The 15,568-nt window shown below is 35.3% G+C and overlaps 1 protein-coding gene across 1 annotated transcript; it reads right to left on the reverse strand.

The window, feature by feature from the left end:
* Positions 1 to 1,804: 1,804 nt before the first annotated feature.
* LOC148927503 (homoarginine-6-hydroxylase 2-ODD-C23-like) lies at positions 1,805 to 5,066 on the reverse strand. Its single transcript, XM_089056052.1, has 12 exons — positions 5,006 to 5,066; positions 4,780 to 4,895; positions 4,173 to 4,291; positions 4,027 to 4,090; positions 3,842 to 3,909; positions 3,614 to 3,672; positions 3,387 to 3,549; positions 3,253 to 3,272; positions 3,120 to 3,166; positions 2,965 to 3,045; positions 2,783 to 2,872; positions 1,805 to 2,713 (listed from the first exon to the last, which is right to left on the reverse strand). The coding sequence occupies exons 1-12, from the start codon at positions 5,037 to 5,039 to the stop codon at positions 2,582 to 2,584; spliced, it is 993 nt and encodes a 330-aa protein (XP_088912178.1). The 5' UTR covers positions 5,040 to 5,066; the 3' UTR covers positions 1,805 to 2,581.
* Positions 5,067 to 15,568: the final 10,502 nt, after the last annotated feature.

Below are 15,568 nucleotides of genomic sequence, written 5' to 3' on the forward strand. Positions count from 1 at the left end.
TCCCAATTCATTTTTTTGCACTCATTTTGCAAAAATAATAATAAATAGATAAAGTTGAAAAAGAGTAAAATAAGAGAAAGAATAACGTAGGTAAGACTATTCTCTACATTATTCTTTCTTTTACTTTACTCACTCTCTACTTTAACTATTTATTATTATTTTTACAAAACGAGTGTGAAAAAGGAAATGGATCAATCTTTCTGGGACGGAGGGAGTACTATACTAGTTAGCTATCACAAATAATGTAGAATTAAGATCTTTTATTGGGATTAAACCAAAGTATTCCCGTGAGATTGAACTGAGAAGTATATGAAATATCGAAAACAAAAAAAAAAATTGAATTAATATAGTAAAAGTTCAATTATAAAGAAAAGTAAGACCGTTGATTGAAAACTAGATATGATCATGCATTAAAGTTTAAACTAGATGGTTAATCCAAATCATATTCTTTTAAAATAAAAATAAGTCAAATAAAAAAATTAGGAAAATCCCTCTTGAAGAAAAAATTTATTAAAAATTAACAAATTATGTAAAGTCTGATAAGATTCAATTCAGCTACTATACGACTATGAGATCCGCGAAAAATGAAAGTACTTAGGAGGTGTTTGGTTAGACTTTTTTGGTTTATTTAGAAAATGAATGATTGTTGTTAATGTTTTTATTTTCATGGCATTCATGTTATATAACAAATATTTGGTTTAAATGAAGTTCAATTTCCTGCGTTTGGTTTGACTTTCAGATAGTTCAAGTTTCCTTTTTTTTAAAACAACCGACTCTTTGGTTAAAACAACGATAAAAATGGATTGTATTGATGTATTTAATGCTTCTAAAAGCCAACATAATTCTGCATTTTATGTACTACTTCCTTCGTCTCATTAAATATGAAACGTTTGTTTTTTCACACATGATTTAGAAAAATGATAATATATAACTAAAGTGGAGAAAAAATAAAGTAAAAAGAGAATAATGTAAAGAGGACTCTCCTTACATTAATCTCTCTCTTATTTTAATTTTTCACCACTTTATTTATTTGTTACTACCTCCGTCCCTGAAAGTTTGACACAGTTTATCATTTCGGTCCGTCCCTGAAAGTTTGACACACTTCACTTTTTACCATTTTTGGTAGTGTCTCATATTCCACTAACTCATTCCTACTCATATTTTATTATAAAACTAATACTCCCTTCGTCCCGCTTAAGATGACACGTTTTCCTTTTTAGTTTGTCCCAATTAAGATGACACATTTCCTTTTTTGGTAACTTTCTCTCTCCAATTAATACACTCAACCACCTTTTCTCACTCCTATTAAAATATCCATCTTTCATTATCTCTCTACTTTAATACTTACACTCACCTTCTCTCTCTCCAATTAAACACTTTAACCAATAACTCCTAAAATCCCGTGCCGGCTAAGCAATGTGTCATCTTAGCCGGGACGGAGGGAGTACTTTAAAAGTAGGACCCACATCCCACCAACTTTTTCAACTCACTTTCCATTACATTTTTTAGAACCCGTGTCGGGTCAAAGTGTGTCAATATTTGGAGGACGGGGGTAGTATTATTTTTTTAAAACAAGTGTCCAAAAGCAAATGTTGCATATTTAATGGGACATAAGGATAAGGAGTACTAATTTGTAGTTAAATGTTAGTGTATAATTTAATTATGTTAAGTAAAATAATTTAAAACTATATCCTGATTAATCATAAGTTCATTATATATTCAATATTTCATTTGTTATTATACTATAATAATAATGAAGAGTAGTTTTAAAAAATATAGGGTGGATTAATTTGGAATAACCATCTGAGCATCAATGCAATAGTAAAATAAATCAATTAAAAAGAGTCGAAGCTTAGAAGTATACAATAACTCAGTTGTAATTACAGCCAGAGATGAAGTCTTGAACATGAGATAGCAATAGGGGAATCCGTTTCGAATCTAGTTTGAGTTTGTTATACTCCATCCGTCCGATAGAAATAGGCTAAATTTCTTTTTTCGTCCGACCCATAAAAATAATCAATATCTTTTTATGAAAAAAATTTCTCCTTCTATTTTACATTATCATTCATGGGTCTTATCACCCACTACGTTATTTCGGCTACTTTTTCTTATTTTCTCTCACTTTACCAATTACGCATTAAAACTCGTGTCATCCCAATTAGTCTATTTCTATGGGACGCAGAGAGTACATGTTAAAATTCTAATATCTTGTCCCACATCGGCTTGGTGATGATCCTATCTCTTCTATATAAGGATGGATAACTCTCCCCCTTATGAGGCCTTTTAAGGGTGAGTGACTCATTTCTAATATGGTATCAGAGCAGGGCCCAAGTCGATGATGGATTTATTCTCTTTATCTCTTCTCTTGCCTATCCACGTGATGGAAGTCCGATGTGTCATTCCGGCCCACACGTGAGGGGGCGTGTTAAAATTCTAATATATTGTCCCACATTGGCTTGGTGATGATCCTATCTCTTCTATATAAGGATGGATAACCCTCTCCCTTATTATGACCCCTTTTAACCCTCCCCCTTATGACCCCTTTTAAGGGGTGAGTGGCCCATTTCTAATAGTACAAAAACTAGAAGACGAAATTGTTGAGCACTTTACTAACCAAATGCTTCCCATAAACAACAGCTCCATCAATCTTCTTCGCTCCACCACTCCTCTCCACGCATATCTCCAGTGGCTCTACAGCAGCATCGTAGTTTGTCTGATAAAAAAATTTAACTGTCAAATCGTAGCATGTATAGCAGAAGCCTATATGGGGTCACGATTCGACCTCATAGAAGTATGCAACACAGACACGATATTTCGCAGAATTGTTCATCACCCGATGCACAGTTGATTCGTATATCCCATTTGTTAAGATCTGCATCTTCCCAATATTTAGAATGAGTACATATGTTATGTGTGTGCGAATACAAGCTTTAGATAGTCTTGTCCGTGTGTGTGTGCGTGTACCTTCAACATGTCGCCTATATTGCAAACAAATGTGCCTGGAGCAGGTGCAGCCGGTATCCACTCCCCGTCAATGTTTCTCACCTACATCTCAAAAAGTCGTAAGAGAAGAAAAATTGCATATGTTTGCTTCCGGGACTAGGGAGGAAAACACGTACTTGCAGTGCAGTTATATCGTCGTCTTGATTAACCAATGTTAGTAAACCTATAGGTAAAAGCAAAAAAAAAAAAAAAATCAGTTTGGATTCATAAATGTGTTAAGATATGAAAGTGCGATGACCAAAATCCTACCGTAGTCAGTGTGTTCGCCACTGGATTTGTTCGAGTGAGAAAGACGTGCAACGTAGCCAACAAACATTAGAGGTGTCGGAAAATGGTAAATAGAGGAGAGGAAACAGAAGTAAGAAAGTAACTCCACAACTTACCATCCAATATCGTTTATGGCATCGGGCATTTGTTTTCTGTTGACAGCAGGATAGCCGATAATGCGAAGCACCCAAAACGGATCTCCTGCTATATCACCTTCGAACATATCCAAAGGTCCGCCCAACGCTAGAGCTAATCCCCTTAATATCTTTCTGGACAAATCTGCAATGATGCAACTCCTCACAAAACAGAATCGAGATACATAGAATTTTTATCGATTTAGTACCTGTGCAACGGTTGACATAATCCTCCATTAAATCTTTAAAACGAGGAGGATCACTTGGCCTGAAAATAGGAATAGATTCAACAAGGATACACGAAATAAGCTTCCTCTTGCATTGGTTAACACCATAACTAATTCCACCATTTATTTCTCTTTCTCTATCTTCATGTTGTGACAATTCAACCCTTCATTTCTCCTTTGTTAACTTCTATAACTTCTACAAATACTTACCATTGATTACATCCTTCCATAACTTCACCAAGGCCTCCATACATTCCAGGTTTCACCTCCTTGTAGCACTGTATTTTGCAAAATCAAACATACAAATTGTGTAAAATATGTAAATGATACATCAATGGAAGATAGAACAATGCAACACTGAACAATCATGAAACATGGATCCAAACCAAACCTACATCAATCGCTTCGTGCTTGTCGAGTACACCTTTGGTAATGTTAATTCCGACACGTTGATATCCCCTGCATTCATGGGCATTCTAAGTTAGAAAACCACATTAATTACATCACCAATAACTATATATGGTCATTACATCCTAGAGACCTGTATCCGGTTGCCGGAGATAGTTTTATTTTGAGCTTCTCATCGTATGGCAAATCGAAAAACCGGCGAGATATGTTTCTAATTTCTTTCACAAAAGAATCTGGAATCCCGTGGCCGGTCTGCATACACACCATTTCATTAAAACAAAACTAACAAGCTAAGAAACAGGGAAGAAGCATTGATTTTTTCTCTCACACACAAATCAACATGAATCGAGTCTAAAGATGCAAAAATAGCTACTCCCTCTGTCCACTATTTAAAGAACCATTTACTTTATTTCAAGTATGCGAACCCCACATTCCACCAACTTTTAACTCAATCCAATATAAAACTAATAAACGGGTCTCACATTCCACTCATTTTCTCCATTTACTTATCTTCACAAAGTCAAACAATTTCTTAAAACTCGTGTTGAGTCAAACAATTTCCACGGCGTAAGAAGAAAGCACACATCTCTTCAACTTAGTAATTCTGCAACATCACACACACAAATAAGCATGAATTGATCACACTTGAGATCCATAAAACACCCTCTATCTGTCTCTCTCTCTCTCTCACACACACACATACATTGAGTCTGAGAGGAAGAGAAGGACAATATTATTACCACGTAAAAGAAGCCAGCTTCTCTGCAAGCCTTGTCCAAGTTTCGAACAACTTGTGCTACACTTTGATCTTGGGTTGGGTTGGGATCGTCCCATTTCTCAACTAGTGGACCAATGTCTGTTACAAATGCATTTTTGAATTAGTCATCAATGAGGCAAGGCAAACACCAAATAAAAATTATTGATAATAGTCAAGAAAATGATGGTATAGAGAAATTGAAGAAATACCAATCAAGGGGATGGATCTGAAGTCGGTAGCCATGGCCGCAGCTCTCAAATAATTATGTAAAATTGTTGCTTCTTCTTCTGCCAAATACTTATGCTAAATATAAATAGGATTAGCAGACAATGATTGATCAAGTTGGGGCCACCACCACACCTACTACACATAACACATGCAAGTACAACTATTCCTGTCACATGTAACATGCATGTCTTGCCTTTATCAATTACTCCATCAGGTGCATAGGTAAATTTCAAAATATCAGGTGTATCAAGGAATTTTGTAAGATCATTTATCCTTCTATCTACCTGTACTTGTAATATTATTATTATTATTATTATTATTATTATTATTATTATTATTATTATTGTGAGAAGTGTGTGCATAAGTAGCCCAGCCCAATAACCGATTCAGCCCAAGAAGAGAAAGAAGGAAACGCAAGTTCAAACTCATGAACTAGCCGTTGGAGAAGTTAGGCAGTTAGAATTCTGTTATGTGTTTCCTTTGCCCTTTTCTTGTTTTAGCCGTGTGAGGCAGTTAGCTAGAGGAGCATATAGCGTGATTTCTCAGCTCATTTTGAGATGTTAATCATAGTGTAATCTCAGATTTATTGAATAAGATCTTTCACACATTTCCCTCAAAGACTCTCTTCATACTTTCACTTTCTCCTTCTCGATTACTACTCGATTATCTTCTAGATTTATAATAATAATAATAATAATAATAATAATAATAATAATAATTATGACAGTATTGTTTATAACTTCTTGTATTCATGTAAAATTTATAATCGACAAATTGACAAATTCATATTTAATGTTCCCTCCCTCCCAACTAAGATCACGTTTTCCTTTTTAATTTATCTCAATGATGCACTATTTTTTTAGCACTATAAATACCTGCAAGTATACAGAGTAGGAATAGTATAGCTAAAGGTCAGTACCAGATATCGAACACGGGAAAGGCAAACACAAAGTGTCTATCCTCTACTAGAACTCAATTACTATTTGAAAAACCGAAAGTTTTTGGGAAATTTTGAAAACAGAAAACAATTGAAAGCAAATAACAACTAATTGCAAACAAAACACGGAGATAAAATATAGAGATAAGGGAATTCCAGGGATGTGCGTTCACAGTTATGGTTATACAAATTCCAAACTACAATACCCTAGCACAGTTATTACTTTGATAGGACGAGTCGTCTAGCTTATGCACATGCGATACAAATGTTGATTACAAGATTAGGGTTGTCAATCCTAACATGTAACTCCAAAAAGCTCCAAAGACCCTTGAAAAGTCCCCACTCTCAATTAACAGTGTTGTTTTAAGGGAACTGTAGCTTCTACTAAGTGAACCTAACTCGCTAGAACTCTCTCACAGTTATGAAGCAAGTTATATTAAATCATACAAGATTGTGTCACTCAATCATGCAACATCAGAATTACTTAGGGAATAAACAAAGTAAAAGCAAAACGGATATTAAATAGAAAATTGGAATTGTATAACCAAAGTCGTTACTGTCACATCCCTAGAATCCTATGAGTTTAGTTACACATAATGGAATAAGCTAAACACATAGATTGAAGGGAAGACAATTTGAACATAAAACTAAAGCAAATAGAACCCGTAGGTTGAATCCTTGTCGTTCTTGATTTTCTTGAAATCCTTTTCAACTCCTTGCATAAAGACGTACTCTAGCTTTTAATCTCTGGGAATTTATGTTGCAAGAAGAAGCTCTCTAGGATTAGGGTTGGAGGAGGAGTCTTGGAGACTCCCCTTTTGGGGCTATTAAAGGGTTGGATTCTATGAATGAGGTTATGGGGTATATATGAGCTTGAGAAGGATCTAAATTTGGTAATAAGTTTCCTCCAAGCATTAGGAAAGATGTAATTTTCGTTCCCCATAGTAGAAGGAAAAATTTGGCTTCACAAGGTAATATCTTCCTTCATTCTTTAAATTTTCGCCTAGCTGCAGCTGGCAGCTTTGCGCGACTTTGGTAGAACGGCCATAAATCTCTCCACAGAACTCCGATTGAGGTGATCTTGGTACCAACTTGCAGCTCTTTTCAAGACAAAGAGAACGGTGTGTAGAACGCCCTAATCGCGCGCCGCATTTCTGTGGCGGACCGTCGCACCTTGGCCGGCGGTCGCCGCGTGTTGTCCAGAAGCTTCTGACTCCTTGTGGCGGTCGCCACGCACTTCCCGGCGGTCGCCGGGCGTGTCTTTGTCTTCGCTAAGCGCCGGCGGTCGCCGGACGCAACCTGAAGCTCTCCACATTTCCTACTTCGCGTTTTAACTCCCTTTTTAGGCTCAAATATGTACATTTCTCACAAAACATGTCAAAATACTAAAATAGATAAAATACGCAAATAATGGACATGTAATACAACTTTGACATAAAAAAGAGACCAAATAATGGCCTTAAAACAGTGCAAAATCCGAGCGTATCACTCAACCACATTTATACTTTTGATAATTTTCTCACTCCAAATAATACACTCAACCATTTTTTTTTCTTTTCAATTAAATATTCAACTTTCTTTCGCTCTTCACTTATACTTACACCAACTCTTCTCTCTCCAGTTAACCATAGTAACCAATAATTTATAAAATCTCGTGTCGATAAAGAAATGTGTCATCTTAGACAAGACAGAGGGAATAATTTATTCATAAAAATAATTCTATATATAGGATATAGTATAAAATTTTGAAACATATAAGTTTAGTCGGTGTAATTAGGATTTACTAAATTGTGATTTTTTAAATTTTGAAAATACATTTTTAAAAAATAGTGAAATTTGTTGGAACAAATTTGGAACACATAAAATAATAGATTAGTTTTACTATAATTTCAGACTATAAATTAACTTAGTGAAATGAGAAATTAATAACATCATTATATGGAATTTAAAATTTCAAAACAAATGATATCAATTTATTATACATTCCAGATTATAAAAGTAAATTAGATTTTGAAATCAACTAATTCAAGATTTAAGACGAACATTGATCGTTACTACAAATTAAGAGAGTAACAATTCTCTAACAACATATATGATTCGAAAGTAATCCTAATTCTTACAATTTTAAAATGGAACAAATAAAAATTTCATCCCCAATCCTATATGCTACCGTGGTGCCTCACAAATCCTACACAACACAAAGTCTCTAAAATTCTATCTAATTTTTCAAAGGGGGTATTAATTTTTTCAAACATGAAATATTTGTATCTCAATTGTCAGATTAACATATATGGACTAAATGCAAAATTTGTTTTCCCATGACAATATTCAACTTCTGCAATTAACGGTCCCTTTTTGCAAGCGATTACTAATAAAGCAATTACTAATGTCATTTTATCAATTAGTATTTCTTCATCTTCTACCTTTTTTCAAGCCGACAGATGCCTCCGTATAATGAAGAATGAGCTGAGATATGAGTCTGTTTTCTTTGCAAAACAAGGTCATTTCTACTTTCATATTAGTTTCTCATCTTTTATCTTTTCGCAAGCTTACTGATGAATCTGGAGTCGTGAAAAATGAGGCCATTGATTGATGAATAAAAAGCATCTCCGATATATGCACTTTTTATCTTTTACAAACAAAATAATTAGAACAAATAAAAATTAGCAAAACACATTTAAACATATAAGAGAGAGTAAAATATTAAAATCATGTAGGAAGAGAGTGAAAAGAGTAAATGAATGAAATTGGTGGTGTAAAGAGTGAAATGAACCTGGAAACTAAGGAATGATGGTTGATATTTTATAGAAAATTTTTTATCGGTTTTGGCTCTCTTTTCTTAAATCTGCATTTAAATTGTACAATTTTCGAAAATGGTAACAAGTCTGGTACACTTTAAATTTTCTCAGTATCTCAACATCTATAATAAAAAACTTTCACAGTATGTTGTGTTGCATGTTGTATATACTGTACATGTCGATAACTTTCCTGCCGAAAAAGAGTCTCAGTGTCATTCTTGAAAATTTTCAAACAACTATCTGTTTATATTAGTATAGATAACATATGCCCATTTTATGATTTAAGTCCTAGACATTATTTTATGAATTTTTGCATCCCAAACATTTTAACTCGGATCACAATCGGTAAAAAAGTAGTATAGATAACATATGCTCATTTTACGATTTAAGTCCTAGACATTATTTTTTAAATTTTTGCATCCCAAACATTTTAACTCGGATCACGATCGGTCAAAAAGTTACGATTCCGTCAAATTGTAACACTCAGCGTCTTTAAAATGGATTTTGACCAAATTAAGCATTTTGATTATATTTTTTTTATTATTCCAAAAATATTAAATATTAATACAATTTATTCAATTAAAGTGAAACAAATTCGGTCACACTCATCTGCTTGCTTGAAGCAATTCAAAAATCTTCCACCACCGTTCCACGCCTGAGACCTCTAGCTCCACCGCCACCAATCGTTCCAGCAGCACTACCACCCCAACCCGGACGACAACAACCCCTTAGCCTAAAGCGCGACTGTGACGAGAGCTACAGTGGCGGCGAGGTGTCGCGGAACAAGCTGAAGCCGCCCATCATCATCACCCGCGACAGCGCCAACGCGCTGCGGTCCCAGGGCCAGTTCGTCGGCGGCACAGTCGTCGACTCCGGCCTCGTCGTCATCGTGGCCGCCTCCTTCTAGCGCCTCCCCCTCGAGGAAGAAGAAGCGTCGCGCCCAGATATGCGCTATCTTAATGCGGCGGAAAATCAACTTTTCTGATCACGAGCGTCGAGGCGGGCACCGACCACCGGGCTTCTCCATCAACTACCACGTGCCAAATCTCTTCAACTTTCCAAACCAAAACCAATTGAATTTTCCAATTTGGGGGTGTTCCTTTCTAAAAGTGCGGTAGAGAAAGAATAAATTGGGGAAGAAATGGGAGAGAGAAGTGAGAATACGATTTAAATGAGAAATTGCTTTTAATAATTAACGATATAATTTGGGAGTCAATAATCATATTTAAAGATTGTAATTGGGTCATAATCCAATTAAAGATGTTGACCGTTACAATTTCACGGAATCATTAGTTTTGGACCAATTGTGTTATAAGTTTAAATGTTTGGGATGCAAAAATTCAAAACATAATGTATGAGACCAAAATCATAAAATAACCATATGTTCAGGATCAATTTTGACTTTTACTATTTAAAAAATATTTAAAACTCATCTATCAATAAAGTAAAGTCCAGTTCAAAATAGTCAACTGATGAAAAGTTAGACAAAAGATTACACCATATTTGACTTCAAGCTCATCCAAAATTAGAGGCATGGAGATAGCCAGATAGGGGAAATGAAGATACACATGGGCAGGGGCGTCGCACCACGCTGGTGCATGAAATAGTGAGGAATATGGCAAAGTAATAAACACTTAAGGTCATACATGAAATAAATGTGTGCATGTGATAAGCTACTCCTTTCGCACGCTCTCTTCGTTCTCTTTAAAGCGTGTATATTTCATTGTGAACTGCTCAAGTTAGGCAACCGACCTGATCAGGCAAGCCTATTTCTGCTTGTCTACCTGCAAAATGTGGGTGAGTGGAACCGGTAAAAGCTCAGGCTGATCAAGCTGAGTGACTCCGGCTCGAGTGAGAAGAAGGGAAGAGCTAAAAGGAGGGGGATCAAATAAAACCTTAACCCACTAATACAATTAACTAGTACTCCCTCCGTTCCATAGTAATGGAGGCAAAACTTTTCAGCACGAATATTAAGAAAAATAGTGTTAGTGAGTTAAGTAAAGAGAGAATAAAGTGGAAAATGAAAAAGGTAGAGAGATGAAGAGGGAAAAAAGTAAGAGAGAGTAAAGTAGGTGTGGAAAAATGTGTTGACTTTACTAAAAAGGGAAATGACTCTATTACTATGGAACGTACCAAAATGGCAAAATGACTCTATTACTATGGAACGGAGGGAGTATAAGGAAGTAAGGTTCGATCCCACAGAGATGAGGCGTTGGACATTTGTTTGTGCGACACGGCTTGGGGCTTGGCTGTTGCCACGCTTTACTTTGGGGTGGGTTAAGTTTAACTACTGGGTTTCGAAAGAAAAACTAAACTGAACAACTAAGCAAACCTACCTGATCAACTTGCGGACATTACTATAAATGGACAAACAAAATAAACAGATTGTCAGTCCCCTGCAAAATGTACGAAAAAGCAAAACAACTTTAACAGAATCATCTTCTTCAACTAGTCAGCATAGAAAAACAGAGCAGCTAACAGATCTGAAAAGATAAAGAAGACGAAACATCAGAAAACACATAAAACTTAAATTACTCCTACGATCTAAGCTACGACAACGTAAAACAAGAACTATGACACTTTCATGCAGATTCGAAAAATAAACACCTAGGTCTAAACAGAGAAAGATGACTCAAACATGAAACATCAAATCTAAGCTAAGACTCAATATAAAATACAAAGGCGAAAACAGATCTAAAACATAAAACATAAATCAAACAAAAAGCTAAGAAACGGAAACGAAAATCTGGATTAAACTAGGATAGAATGTAAAAGAGTCGATTACAACAAAAGAAAATAGGAACTAAGCTAAGAAAGCAGTAAATTGTTTCATCACCCCTTCTCGGAGTGGATTATAGAATGGAAAATGAAATGTGCAGGAGAACAAACACTAAACAGCAAACTACCAGCTAACTAGAACGGAACCAAGTGTGTGCAGCAAATCGAGAGCAAGGAATTGAAAGGCGACTCTGATTTCAGCCCTGAAAGAGAACTGAAATACTACCTACTCTAAGAAGATGGATGAGAACCCCCTCTAAACAACGATGCAGAAACGAAATTGGGGAAACTCCCTTCTCTTGGTGTGTCGGGCTCCTTTATATAGGGAGGTGTAGGGCTCTGATCCCTAGGGTACCACCTTCGTAAATGAGAAAACAGGAACTAAACTTCAAGAGGTAAATGAGAAAACAGGAACTAAACTTCAAAACCCATGCAGAATTTAACAGATCTAAGCATCGGACGCTTCATCCACTTCGGATCCAAGCCATCCACCACAAACCACAACAGTTCCCATCTCCGATCACACCGATCCAACCAAAATCACCGATCAATTACAATCCAACACAATTCAACTCAAACCAACAGATCAAGTGCGAAAAGCATCCAAGGTAAAGTAATAAGCAACGTAAGCATAAAACGAAAACATAACGTAAACTTTCATAGCTAAACGAGTACGAAATCAACAGAGATAACAAAATAAGGCCGAGCTTCGAACAGCGAAGACTCGGGGAATTCAAGACAGAAATTAAAAACAGAAAGTAATAAATTTTTTCTTCGCCTCTCTTAGAGACGGTGGTACACAACGATAATGCTACTACGAACCCAAACCCCTGAATTTGGTACCCCTAAGTGTGTATAGAGTGTGAGAAGTGAGCTAAGAGCGAAAGTGGATGATGGATGCCCTCAGGCGTGTTGCGTGCTCTTATTTATAAGCGTGGAGTTGAGCTTCTAGAATCTTCTTTGAATTCTCCTTTCTGCCCCTCCGTCTAGAATTTTCCTCCGTCTGGTGACTTTTTCCTTCCTTCTGCTCACTTTTCCTGCTAGACTGCTTCTCCAGGTAATTTCCTTCCATCTTTCTGGATCTGACATTTTCCTCTACATACCTGGCTTACAAACTTTGTTAGACCCAAGAAACTGTTGAATTTAACCCCATAACCAATGCATGAAATTAGCCTTATCAATGACTCACCATTACAACTCATTAAACGCTAATAATAATGTGGGTCTCACTATCCACTAATACTCCCTCCGTCCACAAAGAATGTGCACTTTGAGTTCGGCATGTGTTTTAATGCAGAATTGGTAAAGTAAGAGAGATGTAGCGAGAAAAAGTAATTGAAGTATTGTTAGTGGAGAATGGGTCTGAGATTCATAAAAATTTTAAACTGGTCAACTGATCCGGTTAGAACTGGAACCGGCCGAATAAGCAGGCCTATGTCTTTATACAAAATAATTAAAGAAACTTTATAAGCCCATTAAATATATTTACCTGTTAAATAAAAGTTAGTAATTTGTATCAAGCTCATGTGATGAACGAGTACAGTCAACTGTAACACTATAATTAGGAAACTCAAAAAAAAAATTATAAAGGTTAATTTTGGTCCTAAACATATGATCAAAATACGAATTTGGTTAAAAAAAAATACAGTACATAGTTTTTAAATTAACATCCTCATCTTGCCATGAAATTTAGGTGTGGCTATCACTACAACTTTTTAGTACTCCCTACGTCCCACTGAAGAGGTATCTGGCACCACATCTCATACATTTTTTAAGGAAATCTGTAGCATCTTCACTGTTATCAGGCACTTAGAGGGACACGAAAATGAAGATATAAAGAGAATGGGCACAAACATGAAGTCGAAGTTGGGAAACTACTGGTTAGAGGACAAAGAGCTAAACCCGATTATGAACAAGATAATGTATATTGCAGCTATGTTAGATCCGCAACAAAAGATGAAACATGTGTAGTTATGTTTGAAGACAGTGTATGGGGATCGCAAGGCAACGGAGTTGGTGGAAATGTTAAACAAGTCAATGTATGACTTGTTTGAGTTGTACCAAAGTGAGATGAATGTCAATTCAAATCAACCACTAACACCAGGATGTACAACTCAAACTAATGTACCGGTTGATTAAGATGGTTATCAGGAGGTTTACTTATCTAGTTTGGTGATTGTTGATGAAGAAGAGAAAGAGGATGTCCCAGATCTGTCAGAGTTGACTTTGTATTTCACAGAGAAGCAATACAAGATGAACATAGAGGAGGTTAGTAATTTTGACATTCTTCAATGGTGGAAGTTAAAAACTCCTCGTTATCCCGTTCTATCTGAGATGGTGAAAGATATATTGGCTATTTCAGCATCTACCGTAGCTTCAGAGTCTGCATTTAGTATTGGGGGGGGGGGGGGGGCGTGTTCTATATCCGTTTAGAAGCTCTTTTGACTCCAAAAATGGTGAAAGCTCTCATATGCTCTAAAGATTGGTTGAGATCTAGTGGGAGTAGCATAGTGATAGATGCATAAGATATATGCGGGACAGTGATGGACAAAGATTATGCAGATGGCTAGTAATTTACTTATTTATTTATGTAACATATAAAGTATTATTTTTATTTATTATTGTCTTTGATAGTGGTGGAAGCTCTTCAGAAGGTTGGCATTATGGTGGTACCGGTTAGAACTGATTCACGTGCTCTGAGTCAAGTTCAAGTGATTTAATCACTTGAGTATTTGTATTTTCATTTTGAGATATTATTTGATCTTGTTGGTTTAATTTGGATATTATCGTCAGTTTGATTTGGATTTTTTTGACATTGTTGTTTACTTATTGGTTTGTTTTGGAATTGATATTGTTGGTTTGTTTTGTTTGAATATTGATTTAACGAATATTTTAGGTATTAGATTTTTTTAGGTATATGTTTGTTTGAATTTTTAGATATGAATTGTTATATTTCTAGATGCTCGATTATTGAGTTGTTTTTTTGGGTATTGAATGATAAATATTGTCGTCTTGTTGGTTTGTATTATTATGAGCTTTTTTGAATTTTTAGGTATTTAATTTATTGAAATTTTAGTTATTGGATGATAAATATTGAATCATTTAAATCTTTAATTAAATAAATTCAGATTAAACAATAAATCGGTTCCGGTTCTGAACCTGAATCGACCGGTTCCAAACCAAAAATGATCGATTCCGATTTCGGTTCTGGTTCTGGGTTCATGAAAATTTAAAACCGGTCAACCGATCCGGTTAGAACCGAAACCGGCCGAATAAGCAGGCCTATGTCTTTATACCGAATAGTTAATGAAACTTTATAAGCTCATTAAATATATTTACCTGTTAAATAAAAGTTAGTAATAATTTGTATCAAGCTCATGCGATGAACTAGTACAGTCAACTGTAACACTATAATTAGGAAACTAAAAAAAAATAAATAGTAAAGGTTAATTTTGGTCCTAAACATATGACCAAAATACGAATTTGGTCCCAAAAAAATACATACTCCATAGTTTTTAATTTAACATCCTCATCTTGCCATGAAAATTTGGGTGTGGCTATCACTACAACTTTTTAGTACTCCCTACGTCCCACTGGAGATGACCCACTTTCCTTTTTAGTTTATTCCAACTAAGATAACTACTACTCAAAATAGAAACTCTTTTATCTCTACATTATTCCATTTCTCTTAATTTACTCTCTCCACTTACACACAAAATAAAACTGCATAAAATCGCGTGTCACCCAAGGAATTATCTTCCTTGGGACGCCTAGTAGTATTAATTAATATTGATTAAATTTATGACTTTTGCTGTTCATTTTTTATCTCTAGTTAGAATCTAATGATTCTAGATTATTTTGTTAATCTTATTTAACATTAAATAAGACAGATGTAGCATCCATACACATCGGAAATGTGGAAATGTGACTCTTTTATATACTAATATTGGTTTATGAAAATTAATTCTATTTTTTATTTTAGTCTGTTAAAAAAAAATTCTATTTGCTTATTGATATTTTTTCTCTTAAAT

Source organism: Salvia hispanica, chromosome 4 (genome assembly GCF_029641045.1).
Source record: "Salvia hispanica isolate PSC_SH4W2 chromosome 4, Shi_PSC_v1, whole genome shotgun sequence".
Taxonomy (NCBI): domain Eukaryota; kingdom Viridiplantae; phylum Streptophyta; class Magnoliopsida; order Lamiales; family Lamiaceae; genus Salvia; species Salvia hispanica.

What these genes read in the sequence shown, in the direction of transcription:
- LOC148927503 (XM_089056052.1), bottom strand. Translation starts at nt 5,039, where the DNA reads ATGGCTACCGACTTCAGATCCATCCCCTTGATTG. An exon ending in ACAAGCACGAAGCGATTGAT is followed by an intron (nt 3,910 to 4,026) that starts GTAGGTTTGGTT and finishes TGCAAAATACAG; the next exon opens with TGCTACAAGGAGGTGAAACC. An exon ending in ATATAGGCGACATGTTGAAG is followed by an intron (nt 2,873 to 2,964) that starts GTACACGCACAC and finishes GGGAAGATGCAG; the next exon opens with ATCTTAACAAATGGGATATA.